Here is a 24,563-nt window from a genome sequence, read left to right on the forward strand (position 1 = left end):
TGTACATGCTTAGAATAGGAATTAAAAAGGCACTCAAGAGATGAGAACTTTATCAGGAGTCAACTAGACAGTATCCTAATCAGCTACTGCCAACACTCTGTATGGTGGGGCAGTATATAATTAAGCAATAAATATGATGAGGTGCTTTTCACTCAGACATCCAGCAGACATATTTTATATTTTATTAGCTCTTAGTTAAGAATGGCTATACTTTGAATGGTTAGCCACAAATGGCCACTGGCTTCCTATCCAACAGTATGGATTTAGTATGTGGATCAGCAACAATCAAGCCCACTATCAAAAGGCTTGGGGAACATCGCAATGGTGAGGTGCTTGCCTTTCATGTGCAAGGCTCCATTACTGCCAAAAAATTAAATCAGCATAACATAGGATGGAAAATGTAGTCTCTCCAGTGTCATGCCTGACATGTATTGGGTCCCCAGTGGTCTAGGTGTTAGAAAGACACTAGCCCATATGAGCCAGTAGCTTCTGGTGTACCAGAGCCCAGGAAGAATGCAGACAAATATTGTACTCATAGTTAAACATACCACACATCCCCAAGAGAGAGCTAGGGAGAGCAGGAACATCAAGAGGCTTTGGAAACAGAGGGAATTCTGCTTTGCTGTTTTCTTTTGTGAACCCTGGTCCCAGCTAGAGTACTCCAGTCCATGGGCCCCTTTGCTGAGATTTCACAGACTCCAGTTCACTTGGGGAAGCAGCAGTAACAAAAACTAACAACAATAAGATGTCAACAATGCTACTGGGATTTAAAATGGCGTTCTTTAATGCATGTTATAAAGTTGGGAAAGCAATCTCTACTTACCTGTGGGAACTCCTCTAACATATTCAAAATTCAGGATGCTTAGGTAAAGATTAGATATGCACTTGGCTAAAGAGAAGTATTTTTTCTCTTCCTTCCCTCAGGCAGAATGGGCCCAAACCAGAAGCTCAGAAACTTATCTGTACTTATGTGGTGTCTTATCTTCAGATTGCCTCAGAATCCCACAGCCAGAAAGCTCACCCGGATTTTCTACTTTAACCTAACAAATGGTAGAGAGAAGTGTTTGTCTTTTGTTTCAGTCCCAAGTTTAGTAACTATGTCTTCATCTTCCTTTCAAGGTAGTTTTAACTGCCTGGAAAAAAAAATCAAAAACAAAAAACAGCAATGAACCTAAGTATGTTTTAGTAGGGCATGGCAAGAATTGAGGACACAGTACAATGCTCATCTCCTAGGTTTTACTGTGCCATCAAAGGGAAGAAGTTGGGATGAAACAGAGTCAAAAGATCTCTCTGTCTGTCTGTCTGTCTTTTCCTTTCAGAGAAAGAAGAGAAAAATTCCCATAGATTTGTTCATGACATATAAAACATGGCAAAGCTCAAAAGACTTAGTAGAGTAGGGAGGTCAGCCAGCAGGATGGAAGCTTAGGGAAGTCAGTGTTGGGCCGAAATCAAATCCCTTCTGATAGAACACTCCAAGAGACATTTTGTCTGCCTTTTGCTTGAGAGGGACATTGAATTCATTAGATATGGCTTAGCCACACCCTTGAGAGTGATGGCCTTTTTACTCAAAGTCTGTCAGTTTAGACATTTATCTCATTCCCAAACTTCCTCACAGAAACAAGCTGAGTCATACCTGCTCACACTTCTGGGCTCTGCAAGCCTGTCAAGTTAACACATGAGCTTAAACATCTAGGGGAGTGTGGTGCTGGCTTGAACTCAGGAAGGTAAGAAGTCTACATCTTTACAAACTGGATGCTGGGTTTGTCTTTGAACTTCTAGGTTTGTCTAGAGCGACTCTGAGCATGTCATTCAATATCTCTCAGCATTAATTTCATCAACTTACCTAGAGGCCCATTTCTGCCCTCTTGTGTCTTGGAATCCTTCTGCTCTGGGTATATAAGTTGTGACTGTCATCTGAATCAGGGCACTCTCCCTAAAAACCTGCATTTCTCTCCTGGAACAGATGCTAGTGTCTGCTGAGAACCGTCACACTGAGCTTCAGAAACAAGAGTGCTTAGCTGCCAAGTACTCAGCAAATATTTCTGACACCAGACCTCATTCTAGTCAGTTTGGCTTAAGAAACCAAACAGTTCTGAATTTGACATTTCTTCTACTTGCATATTCCTTGCCTTCTCCATTATTAAGCACACTCTTTCTGAACCTGGTGATAAAAAAATTAAAAACTCAAATACAGGTCCCATGCTACTCAGCTTTCTGTTGCCTTGACAAAATGCCTGAGAGAATCAGATTACAAGAGAAAAAGTTTGTTTGGCTCATGGTTTCAGAGGTTGCATTCCATAGTCAGTTGACAGCACTATAGATTGTTTAAGAGCCTGTGGTAAGTTATATCACGGTTGGGAGTGAAGCTGCTCACCTCATGGTGGCCAGGAAGCCAAAGAAAAGAGGTCGAAAGGAATAGGGACAAAATATACCCTTTAATAGCCCACCCCTAGAAACCTACACACTACAACTGGACTCTACCCCATAAAGTTTCTACGACCTTTGAAACTTTCTAGTCTCTATCTCTATCATTAAACTACAAAGCAATAAGAGGTTTAATCTGGATAAAATGTCAGAGCTCTCAGGAGCCAGTCACCTCTATAAAGCTTTTGGGACTCCAAGAAGATGAGTAGAAAACAAGAGAAAATTTTATGGTTTTTATAGAGTCAGTTCAAGATACTCTGGCAGTCTGAAGGCTGAGGACATGCAGGAAGACATCCACGAAATCACAAAGAGGACGGGCTAAGTAGCATAGGATGCTTGCGAGCACCTGCTCTGTATCTCCGTGCTCAAAGGCCGATTCTGCTGCTTTCTGGCTGGATGAGCTTGGTTAGATCACTCAGCCTTTGCTCATCCCACATCTTCAACTTCAAATGAACGCTACTTTAGCACCGATGCGAACGTGGGAATGCGGAGCTTTAAATGAGTGCATGTTTGTAAATAATCACAACACCGCTCTGCACAGAGTAACTCACCCCGTAAATGTGGTCCCTTCGTATCTCTTTCTCCAAACCTCCAAACCCTGATTCTAAAGATTCAGGTCAGTTGATACTTGTAAAGACGACAAAGCACATTAGGGCACACTGGGACATCTAAAGAAACTGCTACATCTGCAGGCAAGCAAGAGTTGCTAAGATTAAATTAGCAAACTCCAAGCAGGCTAGATATCCTGAACTCAAAGTGCTTGAGAGCACAGATTGCAGGTTTTCTTTCCTCTTTTTGGGTTGTGGAATGCTTACATACAAATAATGAGGTAGTTTGAGGATAGAGCTTGAGGTGATTTGAATGAAAATGCCCCTCATACATCTGAATGCTTGGGTCCTACTTGGTGGCTCTGTTTGGAAAGGTTATGGGGAGGCGCTGCCTTACCAGAGGAAGCATATCACTAGGGTAGGCTTTGAGAGATTTTAAAGCTTTGTTCCACTTCCTGTTTGCTCTTCTGTGTACTTATGGTTAAACATTCGAGCTCCAACTTCCTGTTCCTGCCAAGCCTGCTGCTTTCTGCCATGCTTCTGCTCATTAGGATGGACTTTTGTCCCTTTGGAACCATAAGCTCAAATAAACTCTCCTGGAAGCTGCCTTAGTTATCATGGCGTTCGATCACAGCAAACTGAAGAGTAACTAACAGAATCAAATTTCTTTATTATGTGTGCACACATGTTCATACATGCTCAGCCTTAAGGGCATTCGTGGAGGTCCAAAGTAAATATTTGGGTATCTTCAAAAAAACTTTTATGTGTATGGGTGGGGTTTTTGTGTGTGTATATATGTATATATACATATATTTATATATAATATGCTATATATATATATATGTATATATGTATACACACACATATATTGTGCATGCCTGGAGCCCATGGATCCCCGGAGAGGGCAGTAGATATTCTGGGACTGAGCTGCCTTATGGGTGCTGGTAATTGAATCCAGGCTCTCTAGAAGAGCAGTACGTGCTCTCATTGCTGAGCCAGCTCTTCAGCCCCTGGGATATCTTCACTTCTCTACCGCACTTTTTTGGGGTAGAGCCTCTCACTGACCCTCGAGCCCACTGCTTCCGTTAGACGAGCTGGCCGGCAAACCCCCAGGATCTGCCTGTCTCCATCCTTCAGCACTGGAGTTCCAGGCACACATACCTTGCCTGTCGTTCTTAGTGGCTGCCGGGGATCTGAACTCTTTACCCACCGGGCCATTTCCTCAGCCCTCACTTATCATTCTTACAGATTTTTTAAAAAAATATGTTTGTGTGTCTTTGTGGGAGTATGTGCACATGACTGAAGGAATCCTTAGAGGCCAGACGAGGGTAACTACGCATCTGGAACTAGAGTTAAAATTGGTTATGAGCTGCCAGACATAGGTGCTGGGGACTGAATTCAGGTCTTCTGCAAGAGCACCACGCATTAACTACTGAGCCATTGCTTCGGGTCCCTCATTTATGCTTTATACAAACCTTAAACGCACACCCTAAAAGTGAGTCTATAAACATTTTAACACACCTGAAATTTCCATTTGTGAGATCTTATCAGTGCTCAATGTGTACTGAATTTGGGAGCATTTTGGATTTTCAGATTAAGATTGCTCAAACTATGTTAAACCTGAAGTCCCAGGGTGGTTAGCAATGCTCAGAGCATTCATTTTCCTTCCAGCACTCTACATCCGTCCTCAGTAAGATTGTCTTCAGTTCTGAGACTGGCCCTAGCAGTGGTTTCTAATGATGAAACATGATTGCTCAACTGGGTGACAGGGAGAATGTAGACAGTCTTTGATATGACAACACAGAGAAATAGCTAGAAACAATCAGTTGTAGCCATGGCTAGTACGTTAGGTATAATCAAGACCCTTGGGCCTGCCAGAATGTTCTTCAGGCAAAGAGCAACAGACATTTGTGACATCACAAGGCAGGGGCAGCCCATGAAGCAGGAGCAAAGACAGCTTCAGCGAAAAGGGCCGTGAGGCCCAAGTGAAGACAGGCAGACTGTGATGCCCCTGCCCAGCGTGCAGCCAGTGGAGACCAGGCTTGAGTTTTGAAAAGATATCTGGGACCAAGTCCCAATATCAAACACGTTTTTGGCTATGTTATCTCTATTCTCTGGGCCTCTAATTGCCTTACAGGTAAACCAATTTCAAAGATTCAAAAACAACACAGACATTGCTGTCAGTCTCTGTCCTCAAAAGAAAGACTGCTTTGTGGTCTCTTGAGTACCCCCCCCCCCACCATCTGTAGATCTATACACCTGTTTCAAGTGTGGAAATGGGGGTATGGTCACAGAGCAGCAGCAGGTCTCACTTCCACTCACAATGTCCCACCTCTAGATCATCCTAAGAGATAGCCTAGAGAGGCTTGAAGTCCCGGTTATCTTTGGAATCCAAGTGGCTTCAGATAAAAGCAGCCTTGGCAGGTTCCAGAATGGTGTCATCCAACAAAAGCAGGCAGAATGAATAGGTCATTTAAAGAGTCCTACTAAGTCATATTTGAACTAAAAGAGTGAGATTAATTTTAACATGCTACTTAATCTTGCATACCCAACACATAAGCAATCCATGCACAGTATAACAACATCCTTTATATATTTCACAAGTTTTCAAAATCCACTGTGTGTGTGTGTTCTTTTTAACTTTTTTTTTTTAACTATGTGTTTTAAACTCAGTGTGTCTCGATTCCAACTAACCACATATCAAGTGTTCAAAGTCACGTGTGAGTGGCCACCATAATGAAACACAGAGTCCCTTTCTGCATTACAAATATTTGCTACTCAAGGTTAGTAGCAAAGACAAACAGGTAGGCCTCCAGGGCTAGAACTGGCTCCTGCTGACTCAGCTCAGGGCCCAGCGACTGATTCTTCCCCTTTAGCTAATAAATACCCAACTTGACTTCTTACAGTTCTCTGGTGAGGGCCTGGCCTCTCTTCCAAGAAGGTGCCTTGTTTCTGTGTGAACTGGGTGGAAATAAAAGCCATGATGCACAGTGCAGTGAGAAAGAACAGAGAATCCCCTTCTCACTTCGGTCCACAAAAGCTGTGCCCTCAGGACATTATCACCTCAGAGAGGTGTCTACCCCTTAGCACTACCACACTAAGGACTGGAGCTCTGGGTGTGAGCAGACCTTCACAGCTGCTTCCTTCACGGGCGCCCCCTAGCCTTGCCCGAAGCTGGATAGTGTTGCAGAGTGTTTCCGGACTGACTCTGGAGACCTTCCTTCCAACCTCCTTACTTTCTATTCCTCAGCACATGCCCTGCTTCTTGCTGAGTGAATATCACCTTTATCTTGGGATTTGATTTTGCAGAACTTCCTCTCCCTAACTTAATTCTTGACTCTCCAAGAATCTACCATGACCTTGAGTGTTGTTTTGAAGTCCTCAGCCTTCTGCCACCAGGCACACGACTTAACCTTTTGAACTTGTCCATCTAACAGTGTCTGGTTTCCGTCTCAGATCCTGGCCACACTTAGCTTCGTTCTTTCGCTCTAACACACAGCACAAGGCCGTGGTAGGACCCATGTGCTCCTTACAGTGTGTAGGAGCTACAAAGCAGCAGGAGCATGTTACAAGTCCCAAGGGCAATGAAGATGCTTCGCTCTTTCTCTGGGATTAAAATTGAACAGCAAGGCTTTGCAGAGCATTCAATACTGATTGTGTTCATGGCCCTTAGCAGACTGATTTCACACATTTAAACCTAAAGGCTGTTTTAGAAAGTATTTTCACAATACTATGACTCCAAATTGGAGCTATGTCTCCAAATCAGGAATAAAAATCACCTCTCGGTGAAAAAATGTCATAGAATAGTGATTGCAAAAACAAAACAACAACAACAACAACAACAAAAAAAAACCCAAAAGAACAAAACAAAAAACTATCTGAAATCTGACTTCTACCTTGAGTATTGAAAAACTGTACTGCCTAATTAAAAAAAAAAAAAAACCTCTAAATATTTGCATATGTTAATGATCTGGTAATTCCATACTTCAGGTTTGATTGATGATGAGTACTTTTTGTCAGTTTTCCCAATTTTTCAGCCTGGATAACTAAGAGTTTTAGTTTACTGAATTGTGATAATTTATTAGTTTGAAACCATAATAATCATCTCATTAAATGAGAATTTACATTTTACAGATACACAGACGAGCACAGACAAGAATCAGACCCAATACTTTAGAACTTAAACCATGGACGGGAACCCCCAACTCTAGTGAATACTAGGGGATAGGTTATAACCTTTCAGCTACAAAACTGTAGCTGGGAACTTCTTTTCTGGCCTCTATGGAAAGTACATACAGCCTAACTCCAACAGCCTAACCTTGCTAATCCTTAAAGATCTAAGGACCGAATGGTGTGTCCTTGGATACTGGCATGCTGACATTCAGGGCCGAGCATTGTGTATCTGGGTGTGCGGATAGAAACGAGCTACAGAACAATCTTTTTGCATCATCAATGTGCACTTTTGTGGAAGAACTCAACTCGAGGTGGCGGGGGTGGGGGGTGGGGGGTGGAGGTTGTCAGGCTTAGTTGACAGAGCTAGCCACCTTCTGGCTCTCCATCAACACATCAGTGGCGAAAGAATGTCAGGGGTCTAAAGCATGCCTTCAAAAACACCTCCCATCAGTAATGACACCTGAGCCTTCCACAGAGCTGATAATGTTTTATTCCACTTCAATTACTTCACATTTTGGCCTTCCTCTCTGAGCTAGGACGGGGTAGGGAGGTATAAAAAGCTCTACTGCTTTAGGATTCATCTTTGTCATACTTCATCTGGGCTTTTCCACTACTTTGAAATCCAGGGTCACTCTTCTGCAGCTTCCCTGATATTTTTCTGGAGAGGCCCAGGCAGGTCTGCTCAGCTTCCCATTTCTCTTCCCAGGACACATGCTGCGACCAGAGATCCCACCAATAGGCCAAGTTCTAGGAACCAGAGCCGCTAGCGTCGGCTCTTCCAGGCTCCTCAAGCGCCACTCGGTCTGGCTGCTCACCCTCAACTCCTGTTCCTTCCCGCCTGCACTTGCTGTTCCAGGCTGGCGCTCCTTGGCTCGCCTAGGGCCCTGCGCCACTGAGGGCCGGCGGCCCAGCACCGCGGGGCGGATGGAGTGTGAGCGCCAAGGCACCGCGATCTGGGGGCTGGCCGGGGGAGGATCCGGGGCCGCGATGTGCGGGGGCGGGGGAGGCGGGGGAGGCGGGGGCGGCCGGTGCCAGGGCTGCGGGGTTGGAGGGCAGCTCGGAGGGCCGCTCATCACGCGCCCCCAGCGGCTGCCCTCATAATGCCTGGCCTCCTCCTCCGGGTAGCTCTCGGGCGTGCAGCCTTCAAGTTCGGGGTCGGGTTCTTGCGAGTAGGCTGGGGAAGGCGGGGGAGTGACAGGGGCACGGAAGTAGGGGTACAGGAGCGCGGCGCGCAGCCGCCGCGCGGGAGAGCAATAGGGAAGCCGCAGGGGCAGCGACATCTGCGGGCCGGGGCGAGCGGGACGGCGGGGAGGCCGGCCCAGTGCGCTCTCAAGTCCAGCCCAGCGCAGCTACAGCCATGGCGGGACCGGCTTCGAGTAGCCTCCGGCCTCGGGAAAGTTGGACGGACACTTCTGAGTCTCCACCGGGAGTCACGGGGTGGAATGGAGACGCTGTCAGCCCTGCGTCCGCACCGGGAGGCGAAGGAGGGTCCGAAGAACCAGTTTCAGCCGGAGCGGCCAGCGCAATCCCTTGACACTTCAGTCCCGGGAAGGGTTAACCGCGTCCTGCCGCCTAGGTTTACATGTCAATAGAGAGCGGCTGCTCCGCGCGGGCCCGGGCTGGCACTTTTAAGTTTTTGATTGGTTGCCAATGACATCACCACCCGTGTTTTAACACACCAAACCCACAAGCGGGTCTGAGCGGGCCTTCTTCCCGCGGGGAGGCCGCGCCCCTTTCTCCGCCCTCCTCGGCCGACTATTGGCCAGAGGCCACTGTGAGGTAGCGGGCGGCGGTCTCTGGGTCCTCATTGGCGCAATGCGACGTCGCTCGGCGGTAGCCCCGCCCCCTCCGAAGCTTACATTTACGCTGTAGCTAAAGAGAAAGTAACTCTGTGTTGCTGCTGGGGATCAATGAAGCTGAGTGAATGGGGGCGCACAGCGCGAGCGCATAGCTGGAGCCGGCGCCAGATGGTGGAGGGCTACGCTTATTGATGAAGTAAGTGGAAGTCATTGAGCATTGAGGCCACTCAGAGCAGGAGGGTGGAGGGTCCCGTGCGTGCGTGTGTATGTGTGTGTGTGTGTGTTTGAGTAAGAGAGACAGAGACAGAGAGAAACAGACCACAGACCCAGGGAGAGAGAGGAAAGAGAGGGAGAGACAGAGAGGCAGAGACAGAGAAACAGACCCAGACACAGAGACACTGAGACAGAGACCGACATCAGGTAAGGAAGGTCCCAAGGTTTAGGGTCTGGCGTCTTGTTGCTCTGGAATGAAGAGAGAAAATGAGTTTTGGTTTCGTTAAGATGCTTTGTGGCAGTTTTCAAAGCCCGAGGCTTTGCTGTTGCTCAGTGGTGGTGTGGAAGAGGGATGCTACGTGCCCCAGGAGCGGGGAGGAAGCATTCTCCAACCACTTGGGTTTTTTCCTCCAGCTCCTGTTTAGCGGTGGAAGGGAGGTTAGTGAGGAAGGAAGTAGGGGGATAGCGTTATTTTTATGGGAGGTTTCCCCGGGCTAGCCTGGATGGCTTTGGAGCTATGTGCTGCAAAGATGCAGATCTCAGAGCACTCCGTGCTGTGTGCGAGGCGCCCGTGTGCGAGGCGCACACGCAGTGTGGAGGTACTGGTCCCAGCCTGTCTCTGAGAACACATTTGAGGGTCCCGCTCCTATACTGATCCTGGACGTCCCCTACCAGGTAACATAAAAGCAAAGACTGACTGCATTTGTGGTCCTGCTGGAGCACAGTTACAGCTTCTGGAATAGTACTCGCTCTGAAAAAAAAAAATACTACGCAAGGGAAGCAGGGAGGGAGGGAGGGAGGCAGAGAGGGAGGGAAGGAGGCAGGCAGGAGGTTGGATCCTTTGCTCCCATCCAAAGGTGGGTGAGAGAAACCCGAGTCAGTCAGTGGGGATATAACGGACACGGGTGGGAACGTGCTCTTGTGTGTGCGTGTGTGGATCTCACCGGTGACACTTTGGCTCGGTGTCAGAGAACAGTGACGGTGGGTCATGAGTAGACCGAGGATCCATGATGTTTGCCCAGACAGCTCTTAAAGTTCCTTTAGGTGAGTGGCTTTTGCTTGGGGTTTGATTTCTTTGCTGTGTACAGGTTTGGTAGAGGAGTCAGGATGGCTGTGTTGTAGAGTGGCCCCGTGCCTGGGGGGGAGGAGGTAAGTGACCCGTTGCCGGCACCCTTGGAGGAGGCAGAGGTAACCCCGTGGGCACTACTTTCCAATTAGCCTGTCTGTGGCAACTGGGCGAGTGAAGTTGCCTTCAGGGAATCCGCACTGTTTCCAAGAGGAGTATCAGTGCAGGACTGAAAAATCGTTTCCAGAGTTGCCGCTCCAATAAAGATGCAAAGTCTGTATTACAGGATGAAATCCTAGCCCTTCTTTGCCTAGAGGCACAGTACAGGGAGGGGAAAGGCTGAGTGGAGGTCAGCTTGGGTTGGGGTTCCCAGACCTGACTCCTTTTGGAAATGTGGTTTTAGGACAGTTCCTCATAGTGAAAGGGGCACATAGGGCTTGACTTGGAAGAGGCTAACAGAAGACATGTGAGCTTTGAATTAGGACTAGGCTGAGCTTTTCAAAAGACCCAACAGAATGGAAAGCAAGAGTAGCTTTTAGCCAGGAGACTGAGTTGGGAAGACACCTCCTTCTGATGTGCAGAGGGTTGATATCCGCCCCTCATGTAAATTTAGCTGCCATGAATTTCTGTGCATCTCTGTGAGCTCTGACAATGCTCTTGCTTATCTCTTTGCCTTGGCTCTGGGTAAAGAAATGAAAGCGAATGCCTGGGCGGACAAATGGCATCCATCAGAGATGAAATATACTTCTGCTCAAGAGAGGAGGCTCAGCATAAATGTAAGAGCCTCCCTGTGGCTCTTCATGGTTTTCAGTTCTCTGTGCCTTTACCTTCACTGAGGCTGAACTTTGATGCAGCTCCATGAAGGAATAGCCATTACCCTTTCTAACATCATGTCCAGTTTTAACCTTCAACTTAGCATCAGAATGGATGGGATCCCTTGGGGATGCATTCTCTCTGAATACATCAAAGTGAATTTTCAGCCTTTGATGGTATCGAGACCGAGGGCACCTGGGAGAACTTTGACTTTACTCAGAGATATGCAGAGGTCTTTCCCAGGGACTGGATGAAGAAGGCCGTTTGTGTCATGTGACTTTATTCTTTCTTTCCTTCTTCCCCTTCTTTACAGACTCTTGAGTTCTTCTTGAATTCCCAGTTTTCAGCCTCCTCATGCCTCCATCTCCTTTAGACGACAGGGTAGTAGTGGCACTGTCTAGGCCTGTCCGACCTCAGGATCTCAACCTTTGTTTAGACTCTAGCTACCTTGGCTCTGCCACCCCAGGCAGCAGTAGCCACCCTCCTGTCATTGCCACCGCCGTTGTGACCCTCAAGGCTGCGAATCTGACGTATATGCCCTCATCCAGCGGCTCTGCCCGCTCCCTGAATTGTGGATGCAGCAGTACTAGCTGCTGCACTGTGGCAACGTACGACAAGGATCATCAGGCCCAGACTCAAGCCATTGCCACAGGCACCGCCACCACCGCCATAGGAACCTCGACCACCTGCCCTGCTAACCAGATGGTCAACAATAATGAGAACACAGGCTCTTTAAGTCCGTCGGGTGGGGTGGGCAGCCCCGTGTCAGGGACTCCCAAGCAGCTAGCCAGCATCAAAATCATCTACCCCAATGACTTGGCGAAGAAGATGACCAAATGCAGCAAGAGTCACCTGTCCAGCCAGGGTCCTGTCATCATTGACTGCAGGCCTTTCATGGAGTACAACAGGAGTCACATCCAAGGAGCTGTACACATTAACTGTGCCGATAAGATCAGCCGGCGGAGGCTGCAGCAGGGCAAGATCACTGTTTTAGACTTGATTTCCTGTAGGGAAGGCAAAGACTCTTTCAAGAGGATCTTTTCCAAAGAAATTATAGTTTATGATGAGAATACCAATGAGCCGAGCCGAGTGATGCCTACCCAGCCACTCCACATAGTCCTCGAGTCCCTGAAGAGAGAAGGCAAAGATCCCCTGGTGTTGAAAGGTAATGACTCCACCCCTCCCCCTTTCTTAAATACCATCCTGGCCATGTAGGTTCCCCCCAGAGGTTCTCGTAGATGGGGCAGCCTTCTCTTTCCTCCAGACACACAAACCAAAATAGCCTTTCCTCTTGTCTTTTCTTCCACCCTTATTATTTTGGTATAGAAAGAAAATCCAAGTAGCAGTGAGTTGATACCCAGATCTGAGTCTCAGCATTGATCTGGCTTCTAATATGTGTAGCCTAAGACATTTCACTAGAGATGGTTTTCGAAGGGCTGCTTGTACAACCAAGATGGCATCTCAAGTCACGCCTTCTCTGGTAGCTCTATTTCAGTCTGTGAGTGGTTGGAAAGTTTTTGTCTCTCAAGACCTAACTAATGTTGATGGAGCGGAGGAGGCAGTATCTGTGGTGCATAGCAGATACATCTGAAGGTGCCAGTTCTTTGTGTGTGAGAAACTCTTCCTGTTTCTCACCTGCCTGATTGTCTTGATTTTCGCATCGCTTATATAGTCATCCTCAACAAAGGCACAACTCTTGATTTTAAAACCCTAAAGTGTGAATTCTCTTCTGAAGCTCCAAGGGGATAGAGTTATAAACTGCCCTACAACCTATTGTTCTTTCTGGCATCATCTGACAACAGTTGGCTTCTGGTTCTTCCCAGGAAGGAGTCATGCATCACTTTCCTCTAGTGTAAAATAACTATGATGATTGGAACCCCCAAAAGGAATGGGTGGGCCACTCTTCTGGGATTCTTCCACGCAGTGTTGCCCTGACCTTGTGTGCAGTCCACTTGCTCCTCTTTGTCCTCCTCCAGCACTGTCCTTTTGGGCTCTTTGCATCATTACTCCTCTGATAATGTTTCCCTGGTCATGACAGAGAGTGATCAATAACTTTGTTTTGTTTTTTGAGCATTGTGTTGGGGTGTGGGTGTGTGGGTGTCACAATTCTAGCCAATGTCCTAAAGTGGTGCTGATCAACAGTATTGCTGGGTCCCTTTGAACACTTTTTGTATTTGTTAGGACAGGCTGCTTGGGGGAGCAAACTAGGATTTGTCTGCGTGGGGCAGCTCTACCCATCCTCCTTATCTCCCAAGTGATGTCTGCAATGCTCTTAGAAACACAGTTTAGTCACCCTTTGCTGTGTAACACCCCTTCCCACTGTAGGCCTTTGCTGTCTCTGTGGACAGCTGTCACAAAGACACAGCTCTCCTTGGGGCATGTGGGCTCACAGCTATACACAGCTCTAGATGCTCTGGGCACTGTTGTGATGGTGGCAGTAAGTTTTCTTAGAGTCACAAATATGTCAGGCTTCTGCTGCCTAGCTGGTTCCTCACTTCTGAATTCTTGTTTGGTTGACTTTTAGAATCCCCATGTGGCGTTACCCTGCTGCCCTTCCCTCGGCATGATCCATCTTGTGCTTTTTTTGCAGATGAGAAAACACCATCTACAAATTCCCTACCTATAACAGATAGCTTTGCTGGCTTCTGTTTTTTTCTCCTGTAAAAAAAGAAGATAGGCTTGGTAAAAAAAAAAAAAAAAAAAAAAAAAAAAAAAAAATCAGCCCTTTTTGTCTAGGCAATCTAAGAAGAGGTAGCCAGCAGCTCACTTTATGACCTCTGAACTCACTCTGAACTCGAACACAGGGCTGCTTAGGGTACGTGGTGGATCTTTCCTGCCATGCAGGTTGGTGGATAAAGGGATGGCCCATCTGTTACTGAGCAATGTCTCTCCTTAGGACTGCTGAGGAAAAAGGGGTTCCGCTATCCCTTTCCCATAGATACATTTGAGGATCCCAGCAGCCTGGGCTTGCTCCTCGGTGTCAGAGTAAAGACTGCCTCAGTGGGGCGGGGCTGGACACGCTGCTGACCTCACCACCAGGCGCCCTTGGGCAGCTGCGCTGAGGGCTCTTCATTTCGGATTGGTGCGACACCGTGGCGGCCAGCTTGGAAGACGCTCTGGTGGTAGAGGTTGGGTTCTTTGTAGTTTTTGGGGGGAATTTTCCTTCAAATATCTTGGAATTTGGTTGAAAATCTATAGTTCAGGAGTAAAAGGTTTTGCCATCTACTTTATTATCATTGTTAATTTGGTACCTTTGGGAGGAATGGCCTAAAATCAGGACCAAGTTAGGGAGGAGGAAAAAGAAATGGGACATTGAGTTCCCTGTTATTCCCTTATCTGGTCAAACCAGAGGTTAATTTCAGAGTGTCCTTGAGGTGAAGGATGAGGAGTGCGTCTCTCAACGAGCATGGTGTGCAGCTTCTTCTGGGTTCTTGATTGGATCAAGCAGGCCATTCTGCTCTGGCTTCTCTTCTGAAGTTTATTTTAGGACTTCCCTTGTTGGTGATCTAAGATTGTATTTCAGCTAGTGCGGGAATGGTACCATTTTGGAATGAGTGAATTTTGTAGGGCGCATGTGGCTGATGGGGTGGGGGTAGATGGTTCAGACTATATGGTTGGGAGTCCCCAAGCCTTGTTTTATTTTCAGAGAATTTTTTTTTTAAAGATGCCTGATCCATTTAAGACTCTGGTTCGTGTTTGTAAACACTGGTTGCTACCCTCCCGGTCCAACTTTTATGTCCCACAGTTTCAATGCCATGTTCTCCATTTTTGGAGCTGCCTGTCGGGCCCAGTGGCGGCTGGGTTGCCATTTTAGTCAAGCAGTGTCAGGTTGGGGCGAAACTTATCAGAGGCACAGAAGCCCCTAGGATTGAGTTACTGTTCTAATTTACAGTCCCCGCCCTGCAGTGACCTAGGCCCGAGTCTGTGCAGTCTGTCTCATCCTTACCCACTGAAGGATATATGGCATCGGACCCTTGCCTCTGGTCAACCACATCAGAGCCATCCAACCGAATAAATTTTTAGAAATTTAATCTTTGAAAGAACTGCAACCATTTCCACCTAATGGTGATTGTTTTAATCAACTGAAACTTGGTGTCTAGTCTAAGACAGAAGGCTTGATAATCCTTGACCTTTGAAAATGAGAGACACTGTTTTTGCTGCCGTGTTCGTAAGGCTACCTTCCTTTTTAACAATGTTGCCTTCAGGGAAATTATTTGTCCTTCATGTATGTGGGAAGGGCATGGCTCCTCGCACCCTCTCCCTCAGAGTATCCGTGGCCTTAAAAACTTTATGATCAAAAAATTTTCAAACACTTAGAAAAGTATTAGAGTATATAGCGAACACCTTTATATACCTACCAACCACATTAAACATTTATTTTCCCTACTTTTCTTCCCTTCCTTGTGTTTGAGATATTCTATGTCATAGACTCTAGTCTAATGTTTAGAGTCAGTGTGATATATTTAACCGAGCTAGGAGTATTCTACAGTAATCTTTTTTCCAGCTAAATACTTAGTGTCATATGCCTTCCCATGACTGTTCTTTGAGTACCACTGTTGGTGACTGGCTTTTGGGTCTAAGGAGAAACCTCCCTCCTCCCTCTAGAAGACCCCCTCAGGGCCTCTGTCTCTGCTTGTGCAGTGGTATGTCAGAGTCCAGGCCTGTACATGCTGTGAGCTCTTAAAAGCAACGGTAGACTGTGTGCTATGGATCTTTACAGCTCTGCTCTATACCAGAGGCTTTTTGAAGGGGTTGTGGGGCAGGGTGGGGGTAGGGGATGGGGGAAGCAAGGACTAAAGAAGACTGACAGAGAAATAGCTTAAAAGCTTGATGCAGAGGGGAGGAGTCAAACACAGGGATTTAAATTTACACTACAAACTTCCTTCTACTCTCCACTATGCATTTTCATATTAGAAATAGTTTCTATTAAAATATACAAACACAGTTGAAATATCTTCAATGTAAAGTTGCCATATATGTAAAAATACGTAAGTTCCTGTTTTACATACCCCCTCCCCCAAAAGCTCCCAAACCTTCCTCTTAACTCCTGAACAAAGAGCAAAGTTGACTAACAGTTTTTCTTAGTCAAAACATACCCTGAACTACTCATCAGTAAGCAGTGGTGCAGAGTTGCATGACACTGTGGGTGGCTTTGCTAAGAAATTAGAGACTCTGTGAAAATATTCTTACTCTGCTTTCTTTTGGGGGAGTAATGTAGGCACCTTTCTTTGTATGCTCTTTTAAGATTTAACTGCATCACAGACCTATTTTATTCTTGTTATCCTGAATTCCTTCTCACTACTCAAGGCTAAAGGCCAAGTACTAGTTCTGAAAGAAAAAGTAGAGACGTGTAGGAAGAACAGCAAATCAGCAGGCCTTTGAGGCCTCTGGGTTCCTCCATGAAGTGTCCTTGGTCAAGTTGCTTAAGCCTTTTGTTCTCTGGTTTCCTCCTTTGTAAGTGGAGGTCGTGTTCACTTCGGAATTCAGTAAAGGGTGGCTTGCAAAGTGTTTAGCAGGGCTCAGGGTATGTGCTGAGCACTTTCTACAGGTAGCTCAGCATTTTTTCTCTGGATTGAAATGTACCAGTCAAAAGGTAGCTTGTATTCTTCCCTCCAGGAAGTACAACTTAGGTAGAGCTGTGTGCCCCTCTGTGTGTGTGTGTGTGTGTGTGTGTGTGTGGTGTTGCTAAGGCCTAAAAATAACTTGGTGACTGTTACCTAGTTTAAGTAGCATACAGTTGTGCCAAGTAATTGCAAAAACATGTTGGGTCAAGAGGCTGAGTAATTTGGGCATATCCTAGAATTATTTATTTGTAGGGAAGTTTAAGAAAACGGGACAATAAATCTGTCCAGCTAATGTCCTGGATAGAATAACGAAAGTATAAAACTTTTCAACTTGTTTTCTCTGGCTTCTCCTCGATTTATTTTTGGAAGAAGGATTGTAGTCTGACTATAAAAGGGTAGATGGAAGGAGGAGGGGGTATGGGCTGCTGTAACCCTGAGTGGCACAGAGGAGCTGGAGTCTGAGGGAAGAAGGGGAGCTGATGCTTTCTTTTTGCCTTGTTGCAATGCAAGTAAAAGACAAATGGACTTGAGCAGGCCTCCTTCCCATACCTATTCGTATCCCTCTGCTTCTTATAGTTAGGTTTCCCATGAGGCTACAGTGCATATACTTAAGGAGCTCAGGTGGCCCCTCAAGGGTCACCTCCCTGGGGCTTAGGTTCTCCTTATTGTGAGGTTGGGTAGTTCCTCGTGGTATGGGATAATGGAGAGGAGAGGTCTACAGTGAGTGGTCCATGCAGTTTTAGCTAAGCAAGGCACCATGGCCTTTGAAACACTCTTGGTACTTAAACAGAGGGACAGGGCAGGTTGGTCTGAATCCAGGACTGTGGGTCCTTACTGGATCAGATCTGTGAACTGAACTGGCTTCAGCCACCTGGGCTGTCAAAAGAAGAGTTCAGGAAAGGCTTGGCAGTGGTAGGTTGTAGTAACTGGTTAAAAACATCAGTTACGTTTGTTTCTAAAGCTTGTTTCTCTAGGAGGCACAAGTGGGGACAAGGGTGAGAAGGTGGGTTTCCTTGCTCCTTGCGTGGTGTGTTTGTCCCAACCCTTCAGGAGGTATGACGAAGTCCCAAGGGCAGAAGAGGTCCCTGGGCTGATGACACCCTCAGAGGCCAGGGAGGCCTTGTAGCAGGCCGTGTTTCCTTAGATTCTCTCTGCTGTGCTCCGCAGTCATCTCCATTCTCCAAGATCCCTGCAGAGCAGTTTAGGCATAAGTTATGCCATAAGACAGTACTCAGGCAACTTTATCCACTTTGGTACCAAAGGCTAACTACACACTAGAGATAGAATTTGTTTTTATTTTGAGACTGGGTCACCGTGGAGTTCAGGCTAGTCTTGAACTTGCAGCAGACATCTTGCCTCTAATCCCAAATGCTGGGATTATGGACAAGTGCCAGCACATCCAGTTTAAGGATACAAACTACGTTCTTCGGAATGGTCATCTGATCAACTCTGGAAGGTCACGGATTCTGTCTGTGCTGTCAGCTGCGGGTGATTAACAGGCTCTGGTGTGCAGGTGTCGTCCTCCCCCACCCCCGAAGCTTTTGATTCTTTTGGTCTAGGGTACAGCCTGCCACACATGCCAAGATTTTGAAGAGCTCCCCCAGAATGCTGCTGCACAGTGAAATTGGAAAACCATTGATCTAGTTCAAGCTCGTTATGCATTTATGGAAATGAGGCCTGGAGAGGTTTATGACTAATCCAAGGTCACATGCATGATTAATTCCAAAGCCTTGGTCGTTGGTGCTAAAATAGGTCTTGCCAGGTCCATAGACTGATATGTGTGTATGTTTTCACCACATAGTGGCAACGCCATATAGTATAGGACATGAAATAAAATAACTCACTTAGTCATTTTGAATACTAGTACCTTTTTTGTTTTCACGTTTTCAGTTTTCATCCAGAACAAAGATAAAAGACTTAAGCCAAAGGATTCTGAAACCTCATGGATGGGACTTTTCCAGGCCCTGGAATATGGGCCAACTACTAGCATTGATTTAATCCCATTTTCTAACGCACTTAATGTTTTAAGGGAGCACTAAAACATATGCCAAGATACATCCAAGTAAAGGGGTGGGGAGGGGCATGTAAGTGTAGAGCAGTTGATCAGCAGGGGGAAGGCCCTGGGTCTGATGCCCAGAGCTGCAAGAAAAAAAACAAAAAACAAACAAACTACAGATCAACATCTCAAATGCTAACAGCTCTTCAGCAGGTGGCACCATGGTGGTATGACCTCGTGGATAGAGAGATCCCATCATAGGTCTTACAAGAGACTAGAAGTTCTTTCTGTGTGTGAGGCGCTGTGTGAAGTTGGCGAATCTGTCCTGTGCATGTTTGGAAATGATAGGAAGAGAGCATTGAAGAGACTTAGACTGAGCATCTGTGTGTGTGTGTGTGCGCATTCACATGTTTTCTCCATTCCTCAGATTATTTAGAGAGTAGTTCATCTTCAGGAAATTTTGTTCTGCTAAGTATCTTTATGCTGTTTTCTCTGCCTTCTTTCCCAAGAATGATTCTAGCTTCCTCCAAGTACACCAAGAGCCTACAGAATTAATTTCCAAGGCTGAGGCCTGAAGAGAAATGACTTACTGATTTTAATGGAAAGGGAAATCTTACACGCTCCTTCTGCCTGCAAGGTTCAGGGCAGACAGGGTTCCTCTGTGTAGCCGAGTGGGACTTTGTCATTTGAGCCTCACTGTTTGGACGTGTTTCTGATAGAAGCAAGGCTTGTGTTTAATTTCACGGTATGCCCTTTGTGAGAAAAAGGATGCACAAAGTAAACAGACCAGCCAAACAGTGCTTCAGAGACAAGGTTTGACTTTTTTTTTTTTTAATCTCTTAATTTTATATTTATGTTTTCAAATGCTGTTCTGAGGCTAGGCTGAAAAGGTAGTTCTTGGTGGCTCCAAAGCCTTTGCTCTTTGTCATGTGGCGAAGTTCCCCGTATTAGCTTCTTATTTCCTGTTGTGAGAAGTTGTTCCAGCAAGAAGCCGGGAAGAGTTTACTTTGACTCATGATCTGAAGGGACATACAGTTTATCATGGCGGCTGCAGCTTGAAGCAGCTGGTTCCATCCCTCCGACAGCCAGGAAACAGAGATGGATGCCTGTGCTCTACTTCCTTTCTCCTTTTTCTCCAGTCCGAGACCCCGCCCCACAGGAATGTTGACATCCACAGTTAGGATGGACAGGCCCAACTTTTTAACCTAATCAAGTAGCCCTTTATAGGGCTTTTTTTTTCTTTCCTGATTCTAGATCCTGTCACAATCCATCCTTGGTAAATTTTCATTGGCTACATTTCCATTGGCTACATTTCCATATACCAAATGTGCTACTGATTTAGATTCTGATCTTGCTAATTTGGAAAAGCAGTTAAAGAGAAAAAAACAAACAACGATGTGTTCGTTTTCACATTTCATTGGAGATACTTGGAGGCCCTGTCTTAAAACGAACTTTCATTGTAAAATAAATAAAAGGCGCGTTTCACATTCAGCTTGCTAGTGATTTCTCAACATGATGTCTTTTCTATAGATGTTTTCATCCAGAACCTAGGAACAAAATCTTATCATGTTTGTTTTCAGAATATTGCTCTAGGAGATACCATTCCTTAAAAGTTAGCAAATCTATGTCCTCTCCCACTGGCAAGCCCATGTTTCCTGGAGCGTAAAGAAAAGGAAGGTTTTTACTTTGCGTAGGAAATAAGCTGTGCCCTCTTGGAACTTTTGCAGGTGAGAAAGGCAATTAACTCATAAATATTTGTTACCCTTCTTACTGCTGTGATGAACTACCCAACAGAAAGTGAGGGAGGAAGGTTTGATTTTGGCTGACAGTTTGATGGGGGAAAGTCCACCATGCTGAGGAAGTCCCTGGGGCAGGAACACCAGGATGCCTGTTCCCGTCTGGGCTCTTTTAATTGGTGTAGACCCCGGCCTCTGAGGTGGGACTGTCCTTCCATAGTCACATCTTTTTGGAACAGACATATCAGCTGTGTGACTCCTAGGTGCTTCTCAGTCCAGTCAGGCTAACAGGGAAGACGAGCCAGCACGAGCCTGTCTCTCATCAGCTTGGCACCCCAGCCTATCACTCGCAAAATGTCAGTCCATGTCTGGCCGGCAAAGCAGAGGCCCCTTTACAAAGAGAAAGTGGGCATAGAGTCAGCACATTGTCTGACTTTTTTAATGTTTTATTTATGTCAGAAGCCTCCTCACAGCCCCACGCGAGACTTGAGTTTCATGGAAAAGAAAACAAAGTCCAGGTGTTCTCTGTGTCTCCAGAAAGGGTTTGCTTCTCGTCTTACTCAGTGAGTAGGACCCCGTTGGGCATCTGTTGCCAACTTCTAGTATCAAGTATGGTCCAGGGGTGATGTCAGGCCCATCTTGCTTTTTCCCATATTGCAGCAGGCACTCGCCGACCCTATCTTGTGTCTGAAGAAAGAAGTACCTTCTATTTATTCCATAGAAGGAATAATCTCACACCCTTTGAATCATGGCCCTGAGGTCTACTACCACTTCGCTAAATAGTACCAGATGTTGCCCCTAGAAAGACAAAAGAAAAATAAATCAGATGGATAGGGGGCGTGGCAAGCAGAGCTGAGGGGGATCATAGCCTGGAGATCAGAGGTGGCACCCACAGAGCTCTGCCCTCAGGGTTGATCTGGGCTCCTGGGTTCGAGACTGAGTTTTCATTGGTTCCCTTCTGAAATGATAAAGCTAGAGCAGACTTCTTAGGGGACCACCACTGAAGAAAAATGGACTGTTTTCTTGGGTTTTGTATTTCCATTCCTATAGAGACGTTACATTTTTTTAAATGGTAAGATTTTGAAAAGAGTGAGTCATATGATTCTCTCAACGTGAGAGAATGCACCATCCCAGTCATTGAGTGGCTTGTACTAGTTCCTGATGTCAATTGCCCTGAAGAAACAAAGAAGAGAGCAAGAGAGACCAGGGGTGGGGTGTGCACTGGGTGGTAGAGTACCTGACAGGTGTGAGGAGGCCCTCGGTGCACCCCCAGCACCGGAAGACACCAAACCATTCTTTTGACTTCAAGTCTACATACCTTTCAGGCCTGTCACATTCCTGTTTGAAAATGGGCTGCGGGTCTCTTTGATGAGTGTATTATGTCAGAGGTGCCTCCGGCTAAATGCAACTCCCCTTCCCCCTTTCCCTTGGCTGTCCTCGAGTGAAAGTTCCAGTGGTTTTTAAAATAGTGGTTTGCTGCATCCTTAGAGCTGACATTGCAAGTGATCTTAACCCAGGTTATATCCTAGACTCTGGCAACTTTACTGTATGTGTCAGAAGTGGGTTTTTTGTTTTTGTTTTTGTTTTTTTGTTTGTTTGGTTTTTGGGTTTTGTTGTTGTTGTTGTTGTTGTTTTGGTTGTTTCGTTATTTAGTAGTAATTCCATTCGAGAGACTTTTGAAATGGTGTTATTTCTAGTTTTTGTGAAGCATTTCTGTGCTCTCAGTGTCCTGTGTCAGTCATCTGAACACCAGTGGTTAAGACTCAGAGGCTGGTGTATGGTACAGCTTGGGCATCGTATGATGGGGCTTCTGATGAGTATATTTTTTAAATGTTTGGAACCCTGATAATAGAGATATAAGGATGCTTAGTATTAATATATTCCACTCTCCTAGTGAGCACTAGATAAAGGAAAAGAAAGGCAGGTGTAAAGCTAGGTAGCATGAGTCAGCAGAACATGTGGTTGGTTCCTATGACTCCATGCCTGAGTGCCCAGATCTGTGGATTTTGCTGACTAGTTAGGGGGATTGGGATGTTAATTATGAATTTTCCATCCTGTGTGTACAGCCTGATGTCCAGTAGGCTGTCATTTGGCCTTTGGGAAAGTGAGTTCTCTGAGATAAGCACACAGAGATATCCCATCAAACTGTTGCCTGGTTGCTGGCTTTTGAAGTCTCCTTTCCGGTCCTTTCTCACCTGTTCTAGGCTGAGATACAGCTAGGGGTTGGAGGGGGTGGGTAGATAAGTGGGCCCAGGAGCCTTTGTGGACAGTAGCATGCTCTTGGGCAGGCTCCTGGCTTCTGGATCAGACACTCAGCTTCACGTATTGGAAACATGGAAACTCAGCCCCAGACAGATCAGGTCCTGCGGAGGTAGGGCTGTTAGTACAAGGCAGTGCTTTTCAACCTTCCTAATGCTGAGACTCAATTTTATAGTTCCTCGTGTTGTGGTGACCCACAGTTATAAAGTTATTTTTGTTGCTACTTCATAACTGTGAATTTGCTGCTGTTATGAATCACGGGATATCTGATATGTGAGCCCCCAAAGGGTTCATAGCCCACAGTTTGAGAGCCTCTGGTACTGGTACAAGGGATAGAGGAGCAAAGAGGAAAATCTCAAACTAAAAACTCAAATCTTCTGAGTCTGAAAAGGAAAAGTCATACCTTCACAAAACTTTTTAAGAGATTCCAGGCTGTTAAGTTTTTACATCTACATGATAAGGTTTTTCTGGACTGGGGTAGCCCCAGTACAACTTCTGAAGTGTTTAAGGAGCACATGGCATACAGTCCTGCCTCAGCAAGAATTTGGTCACCGTGTGCTAGGTTAAAAAAAAGAAATAAGGATACTTTCATGAAACATGTTAGGGTACAATTAGAAAGTCCTTATTGAGATCTTGGTTCAACTCAGTCACTTTATTACATCTGAAAGCTGACTATTTCCCCAAGAAAAATATGGATAATTTAGAAGTTTGTTTTTTTTTTAAAGCCCCTCTACAATGTTCTTGTATGTTTCTAAGTCATATTAAATAGGGAAATCCTATTAGCCAGGTCACTCTGTGATTTCTTTACCCTTTTCTCCCTCTCCATTCCTCCCCCGACACACAGTTCCTTCTGCATTTCTCTCTCTTTTTTACAAGGTCTCACGTAGCCCAGGCTGGCCTTAAATTCACTATTACCGAGGAAGGCCTTGAACCCCTAATCCTCTTGTTTCTCCCTCCCAACTGCCAAGGCTACAGGCATGCATCAACCATGTCTGGCCCTCACTGGCTAACTGCTGACCCTATGGTTCTGCCTCGCCTCACATACATTATAGATGTGCTTATTTTCTTCAGAGTAAGTGGAAGTTGGTGTGTAGGAGCCAAGACTCTGGGGCAGATTAATGATGTAGAATTCTTATCCTGTCATTTCACACTTGGACAAGGGAACTCTTTTTTGCCTCAGTTACCATGTCTGTGAAAATGGAGATGATAATGATGATGTTTACATGGGGTAGGGGTGGATGAGGATAAATTAGGTAGTTTATTTGAGTATTGTAAACAATGTCTGGCCTGTAAAAGCTGATATTGATTAAAAATTCGCTATAATTATAATATAAAGTAGCTATAGTAATGATCCACCTACTTTTTAAAAACGAGAACTATTAAATAGCGTCGGTCCATTAAATTATCTACGTAAGTACTAAGGCAATAAAAAAAGACTTTGCTGTTTGCTGCATCTTCTTATTTTAATGTTCAGGAAAGAGTCAGTATTTTAGCGAGATGGAGGGATGACTACACAGGTCCTTTTGTTTTTCTGAATCAGTGTTGTGCTGGAAAAATACATGTAGTTTGTCTTCAAGAAAACTGCAGAAAATTAAGTGCTAGTAAAAGCTCTTAATACACATTTACTGTTAGAACATTTTAGAAAGGAAAAAAAAATACTAATCCTGCCCTGACCACCCTGGTTTCATTTTTACATATTCTCTTCATTCTTTACCCATATATGTGCATGTTTTGCAGATTCTCATATGGAAACTCAAATTGATTCTCATTTTATGCTGCAGGCTCCCTTACTTCCTGTATGGTCATCATAGATTCTCTTCTCCAATGCTGTCATCAATTTAGTGGCTGCATTCTGCTTAACCAATTTGCCTCTTAATGGAAGTTACAGTTGTACCCAGGTTTTTAAGCAGAGCGAGGCCTGGAGGGAATCCACTGCCTCAGAAGCTTCTCCATCTTACTCCAACCCCGTTTA

The 24,563-nt window shown here is 45.6% G+C and overlaps 2 protein-coding genes across 4 annotated transcripts in view; one reads left to right on the plus strand and one right to left on the minus strand.

Annotated features, from left to right (window-relative positions):
• Nucleotides 1–7,617: 7,617 nt before the first annotated feature.
• On the minus strand, nucleotides 7,618–8,940 carry LOC110554737 (uncharacterized). The gene has a single exon (XM_021647568.2). It carries the CDS (start codon nucleotides 8,423–8,425, stop codon nucleotides 7,739–7,741), a length of 687 nt encoding a protein of 228 aa, XP_021503243.1. The 5' UTR covers nucleotides 8,426–8,940; the 3' UTR covers nucleotides 7,618–7,738.
• A 64-nt stretch (nucleotides 8,941–9,004) lies between these two features.
• Dusp10 (dual specificity phosphatase 10) overlaps nucleotides 9,005–24,563 on the plus strand; it is a 37,941-nt gene continuing 22,382 nt past the window's right edge. The window contains exons 1-2 of one of the 3 annotated variants that reach the window (XM_021647569.2): nucleotides 9,005–9,140; nucleotides 11,350–12,201. In XM_021647569.2, coding sequence (XP_021503244.1) covers nucleotides 11,391–12,201 — 811 coding nt within the window. In that variant the 5' untranslated portion in view covers nucleotides 9,005–9,140; nucleotides 11,350–11,390. Of the gene's footprint in view, nucleotides 9,141–9,217; nucleotides 9,365–10,034; nucleotides 10,202–11,349; nucleotides 12,202–24,563 lie in introns of those variants that run through there. The other 2 variants (XM_060364878.1, XM_060364877.1) reach the window with 2 other exon arrangements.

This window comes from Meriones unguiculatus, chromosome 11 (assembly GCF_030254825.1).
Source record: "Meriones unguiculatus strain TT.TT164.6M chromosome 11, Bangor_MerUng_6.1, whole genome shotgun sequence".
In the NCBI taxonomy this organism is placed as follows: Eukaryota; Metazoa; Chordata; class Mammalia; order Rodentia; family Muridae; genus Meriones; species Meriones unguiculatus.